The sequence below is a fragment of the Nestor notabilis genome, unplaced genomic scaffold, assembly GCF_000696875.1.
Source record: "Nestor notabilis isolate BGI_N333 unplaced genomic scaffold, ASM69687v1 scaffold10320, whole genome shotgun sequence".
Lineage (NCBI taxonomy): Eukaryota > Metazoa > Chordata > Aves > Psittaciformes > Psittacidae > Nestor > Nestor notabilis.
Window position 1 is genome coordinate 8,277 of NW_009911732.1, and position 6,836 is coordinate 15,112.

At 35.1% G+C, this 6,836-nt stretch overlaps 1 protein-coding gene across 1 annotated transcript in view; it reads right to left on the reverse strand.

Moving 5' to 3' along the window:
- Positions 1-6,836, reverse strand: part of LOC104407027 (probable ubiquitin carboxyl-terminal hydrolase FAF-X) — a gene marked incomplete at its 3' end in the record, with an annotated part of 40,301 nt that overhangs the window by 7,220 nt on the left and 26,245 nt on the right. Inside the window, 3 exon segments of the mRNA XM_010016194.1 lie at positions 1-272; positions 1,029-1,116; positions 5,710-5,843. The exon segment at positions 1-272 is cut by the window's left edge and continues 17 nt beyond it. Coding sequence (XP_010014496.1) covers positions 1-272; positions 1,029-1,116; positions 5,710-5,843 — 494 coding nt within the window.

The window sequence follows — 6,836 nt, forward strand, 5'->3', positions numbered from 1 at the left end:
TTCCTTCTCGACAGTTCACAGCTTTGAAGAAACGTTCAAAACATTTCATTCCATTTTCTGTTAATAGGGAAGGATCCAGCTGAAGCACATTATTTTCAAAGAAGTCCTTATTAATGTCAGGGTCTAAGTCTGGTTCATCCCCCATTAGCTTGGAATACCATTTAAAACAGGCTTCGCGATCACAAAGATAAACCGCATTTTCAGCTAAACACTTCCATATTTGCTTCGCCTGAGGGGCACAGAGCCACAGCTGACCATCCTTCAATAAAAATCTTGAGCAAAACAAAGAGACAATTAACAGCACTGTCTAATAGACATCTAGAGTTACAATTCAGTAAAAAGTACAGGCAAAAAGGTGAATATGTATATTATACACATATATATCACAAGCATGACCAAGTAATAAAAAGCTGAGAGAGACACAGCTTAAAAACCCCATTAACATAGTGCAGCTCTGTGATGAGCAAGTTTTCTTGCTTTACTCAAAGAGCAGCTGATCAAAAGTCATGAAAATAATTTTACTCCAATCTCTTTCTAAAGCTCAGCTTCTGACAACCTAACATCAGTGTCTGACAAGACTATATGTCATTTTATGATCATGGATTTAAATCTGGTGTGGTACAACACATGGACATATCCCTACATGAAATACTTTAAATTTTCAGCTAAGTTACAGCAATATGAATGTAACTGTATCCACATGCACATTGTATTCAAATCAGTAGGGTTCTGCACACTGACAGAAAAAGCCCATACAAATCTTAGTGCATAATCAAAATCTTGGATTGCAGAGATCCTAATAAATTTTATTTGAATATTCCAATACTAGCATAGAAGACCCTGGGGGGTGGGGGGGTGGGGATGACAACATCAACAAACCAAAACAAAAACGTTTGGTGTATTTTGGCATCTGTGTTTTGAAATAAGTTGACACAGGAACTTAAAGCTGGATAAAGAGATACAGAATTTAGGGGTTTGCTTCTCTTCAAAGTTAACAGAAGTTAAACAAATGATAAGTTAAAACTAACCGTAAGAAGTTAAGTCGCTCCTGTACTTCCTGTACGTGACTGTATCTGCTTCCTGGTCTTACAGTTTGAGGATCATATTCACCATGCTCTGCAAATACAAAAAGTTTTATTAGACAATACATTCAGAAAAAGACATGCTGATCCTAAAAGACATGTCTGAAGACTTGTTAGTCTCATTACAATTAAAACCACTCAAAACCCAATAAATTTTCAGTAAGGTGTATGAAAATAGTTTTCAGCAGCCTGTTACCAGTTTGTATTTAATCCTAAATTAAAGGCAATCCTAAATATAGGCAGACTAGGGAGGTCTACAATCAATCAACAAACAATTACGTGCAGATACACATGCTTATCATTAAGTATAATTGAAGTATTAAAGAACAATTAAGAACCTGTATTCTACTTATTCAGATCAATTTTTCCTGATTTCAAGTAGTCAGTTTGAAGTCAGAAGTCAGTTATAACAGAAGTATACCAAGCATATAATTCATATTATCCAATGCTTTTTTCTGAGGATGCTTTAGTTCTGCTACACAGCATCTTTTCCAAAATTTCAGTTTTCCCTCTTCTAGGGTTCTTCCTCTCCAAATGAATTCACGACTCCAGTTCTTTAACACCTTTATAAGTAGCTATGTATGCGACATCACTCAGAGGAAAAAAGTATATGGCAACTTTATTTACTGCAAGTTTTAAGTACAAAAACTCAAATGCCTTTAATATTGACAAGCTTTAAACAGAAAAAAACAACTAATTTGGAAGTAAAGCTAAAAGTCAGATTTTTACTTGCATGTTATCAATTCTTGGCATAGTATTCTGTTTATTAAACAGCTGTTTGTTTCATAGGAACTTTGTTTTGGTGTTGTTTTGTTTAGTGTTCATTTTGCTTGCTGTTTTTTTTTAATTAAAGAGATACAATCTAGGTCTGTACTTGCATTACCTTGATCCATACTAGTAATATTTCATCATGACAACATTCATTATGACAGCTCCATTAAACTAATTAATGCTGTATTTCTTATTTGCAAATATATACAGATAGCATTTAACTAAGATGACCCAGCGGTGGGAGACTGTGTCATGACAACATCCAGACTCAGTAAAAATTATCTTCAGAACTGAAAATCAGTATCTCCTATGATATCAAGGAACAAGGTAAACAAAACAACCAAATCTAACAGCTGATCTAACATCACCTATGTTTCAAAATTAGGAGAAAAATAACTGTCATAAATGCTGCTCTCTATACGCAAGTGCAAAAGCTACATTAGCTTAAAAATCAAGTAAAAGGAAAAACAGAAGACCAGTAGTTAACCGATGCCTACAACACTGGAGAAATTTACGTTCACCAAAATTTAAATCACGAACCTCACGAAGTAAACATAAATGGGCAATTAAACAAAGAAGTCAAGTGAAAAAAATTCTGAAGAAAGAATATAAAAGTGATAGATAAAAATTATTTAAATACTAGAAGTAGAAAAACTGATAAATATGCTGAGAGTCTAGCAGAAGAAACCATCACAGTACATATGCAATTACAATACTGCAGAGAAATAAAAACTGCTTACTTAAAGTGTTGGGTGCTTTTTTGTTTGAATTTGTTTTTGGGGGGGAGGTGGTGCTGGTGTTCATTTCTTTTCACTATGGGGACTATCTGGGCTTTTTTTTTCCTAAGTAGAGATTAATTCACAGACACAAGTGTCAATAGTGGCAACGACAGAAGAATTCAAGTATTAAAGGTCAGTCAGTTACTCAAAGGCAGCGTGTATGTACTTAAGAACTCTGAAAAATTCTGAACTGCGCAAAAAAAAAAAAAAAAATCAGTCTCCCTAAATATTCTCCATCTCAGCTTTTCTCTACATTTGCCCAATTTATTTTCCACACTGTGCTTCCCAAAGCAAGTTCAAGTGTGATCTCCTTAAAAATTCTTTCTACATACAGAAACAGAAGAGCGAACAGAGAAATTATACATCAGAAAAGGACTGGTTGAAAATCTAAGTGTAATTAGTGATAAACACACGTATGGCACAATTTCTACAAATAATTACATTTCATTAACACTTAAGATTTTTTTTTCTTCACAAAAAGAGAAGATGAAGAACTGGCTAGCAATCTTTTAAGATTTTCAAAAGGCCTTGATGAGTAGTAAAGATGAAATGGTGACCTCCTCCTTCAGGAGTACACAGTGCAGTAACAGTTGCCTCATCTCCTGAAGAACTTTGCAGATTTGGAAGAAAGGGTAAGTTCGGTAGAAAGGAAAGTCATAGATCATGGAAAAATATATGAAACATAGATTAAGCTTTTCTTCAACTTTAGAAGGGCAAACATAAAAGGCAGTATGACAGAAAAGAATATGCATTAATTAGCAAGTAACAGGAGCACAGGAACACTGTTCTCTGTCACAGGACACAACTACGGAAGCCTTCAAGGAAAATATGGCAAAATCAAAATTAAAAAAATAAAGGATCAGAAATTACATGGTAACTGTGCCATTAACTGTCAAAGAGAATGTGGCCAACTGGATTCTTCTTTTATTTTTCCCCTCTGTCATTTGTTTGACCTGTGCTCTTTGGACCTCTGCCTTGAATTTTCTCCTTCTGTCTCATTCACCTTCTCCAGCTAAACTTAATTCTACACATGTCCAGTTCTTTATTCTGGCCTCACAATCATTATCTTCCTTCTTCTCCTTTAATTTATTCCCTTCACTGCTCCTGGGCCCTTTTCTCCAGGAAGGCATGGAAGGCAACCTTCACAGTGCTGTCTGCGTTCTGCTCTACTTAGTATATAAAACTGAAACAGAAGTTGCACAGAAACTGCGTTCCAGTCTAAGTACCTTATCTGGAACATTAGGAGGTATTTTCTGACTGCCTTTAATCATATACTAAACTATCTTATTAAAAAAATCCACGCTATTGCTCATCTGGTTTTGTACTTTGATGCAAACAAGTGGAAGCTCTGTAGCAACTTTGTTTCAAGAAAGCACAGTATAATTGCTTTGTAATTAAATTCCACTAAACTCCACACACTTGCAATTCCTATTGTGCTGAAGATGTTTATATTACCGCTTTACTGAGTCATTATAGTTGGGGAGGAGCAGGGAATGGGACATGTCTTTTGGCACAACAGAATCATGCAAGACATCAGCCTAATTCTGCTGAAGTCATCAACAATTCGATAGGTACACAATATTATAAAAAATGACCTTTTGGCTTTCAGAGTTCAAAATTACTAAAATTAATGAATAATAGTTCATATATTAATAGTACATGCAAGCTATTTTTGGACAAAGATAACATTGCAATAGAATATAGTTGCTGATTATGTTTCCTTCCTAACCCTTGAGGCCAAACCTTGGACTTCATATCTGGCCAAAGTCCAAAAGAAAGAAACATCATAGATTCTAACCTATCCATTAAGTTAAGATGCAAAGTTTATTACAAACAAAAGAGCATTTTTTGCATCACTTCTGCAAAGTTAGAGAACACTCCACCAGCTTACAAAAGTTACAAGAAATCGTATTTGTTTCATTCTACCTTCCTGGACATGACTAAGCCTGACTGTATGGCTTCAGAACAGAACAATGCATTTAGTATTATTTCAACATTAATTAGTGTAATGCTGTCATTAATTAAGGAACTTAAATTAAAGTAACCCCCCTCATGTATTCCTGAATAGAGAAATAGAGCTGCAGGATGCAGATTTAGCTTAAATGTCATTCTCACTGACCTATACCTGGCTGAAGCTATCATCTTCATACAGTACCACCATTCAAACAAGTCTTCAAGGATGTATTTTGGATATCAAATACTCCAAAAGTAAATTAATTCCAAAATTAAAGGTATCTAGGCAACCTACCCAAGCATTGGATGACATGCACACATTCTTTACAATGTGCAAATATCTTGTCCTCAGAACAATCTACACTGAATTCCTGCATAACATACTGTGTCATTTTTAAGATGTAACTGGGAAGCTAGCAGGATGTTATAATGCCAGAGTGTGTGTGTGTGTGTGTGTGTGTGTGTGTGTGTGTGTGTGTGTGTGTGTGTGTATATCCTCCTCTCACTTCTGTTAGCTTAATTCAGTATATAAAGTACTGTGATCCAGTGTAAGGAGTTTCCTGGCCAGCCATTCTCCTTCACTTCCCTACTTTTACCTCAGTAGCTAGAAAGCTAATCCAGAGTAAGAGTATAAACTCATCAGCAAAGGGTTGAGTTTAGGCTGAAATATAAGAATGCTAACATCATATGCTGCAGAAGTGTTGCTGACAATAAATGCAGTGAGAAAGCAACTGAACAGAAATGGGAGTTGCATGGTAAAAGGAAACGGTATCCCTGTGATTTAAAGTTCTCCCTGACAAATTTCAAACACTGGCTTCCAATTGAGATGATTAAAAAGTTTCTTGAATGAGCCTAAGAAAACTCAAAATTGGAAGTGTGACAAAATCCAAGATGATTATTAGGACGTCCCACAAAAATAGTGACCCTAGCCTCAGCAGGGCAAGATGATGTTTACCAACCCACAGATAAACAAGAGCTGCTACTTCCCCATATTCTGCTGTTACACACAAATAAACTTGACAAACTTAAAAGCTATTTCATTACAAGAATTTGCTTTTAACTCAATTTTCAACTGGAGTTTTCATACAATCTATTTATGAGGCAATTCTTATTTGAAAACTTACCTTTAGCATACTGCCTCATGCTTTCCATATAGGCAGAGAGATTTTCTGCAACCAATGTAACTAGGGCATGATTGTGCTGAAGTTGATTGATTAAGTCATGTCGGTAAAACACATGGGGACTTCGCTGAGTTTGACTGAAATTAGAAAACAATATTATAACATATGTGGAGAAGTCCTGCACCTAATAGTTGAGAAATCAATTTGAGAAACTCATCTTTGACACAAGTTCCAAATTTTCCTAGAAGATCTCTAATAGAAAGCATATTAAGTCTCTGTCGATATTCTTGTTTTATTCTGATGCATCAACAGTTCTTACCAATTATTAAAATTAGTTAATTTATGAGGATTATACAGTTACAGTATGGACAAAAATATCAAAAGCAATCCGAGCAGCTCAGTATGCTGGAGGGAGAATTATCTGCAACAAGACTGGAATAGAAATACTGGTCCAGGAACTTCGTAATAAAGATCAAGAACATGAACTGTAGTTTATCTACACTATGCATAATCACAGTTTCTTCCACATCCACCTGATTTTGCTTTCTAAATTTAATATTAAAACACTAAATAAAACTAGGTCAATTTTCAAATTGAAAGTTTGTGGTCTTAAAACTATACTGAAAGAATACTAGCCAATAATCACACCATTTCTTTCAATATTTCAAAAACTGCAGAGCTCTGCATTGTTTGTTTGGGGTTTTTTTTCCTAACAATATATATCTGGAAAAATGTTGTTACAAACATAAAACAGCACTGTTATGTAGAGCATACGGCCTAAGAAAAAACAGAAAAGTTCAAGGAAAGAATTATTGCAAATAAATGATCAATCATAATTTAAGCCTATTAACAAGATCTGCCCAAAGATGCTGCTCTTAAACAATATTAGATATATTTAGGTTACAAAAGTAAACTCCACAAGAAAATACAGCGTTTTGGTCCAAAACCCACAAGCCATGAACACTGTCTAATTCTACTGATTACTTCTGCATAACAGTCTCAAAATGCTTCAACTTATGTAAATCAGAGCACTGATTTCAGCTGCATAAGCAATGCAAATTTGCACTGTTCTTCCACAGTTAAGAAAGGAAAAGAAAAAAAACTTGGGGGGGGGGGGGGGGGAGGCACAG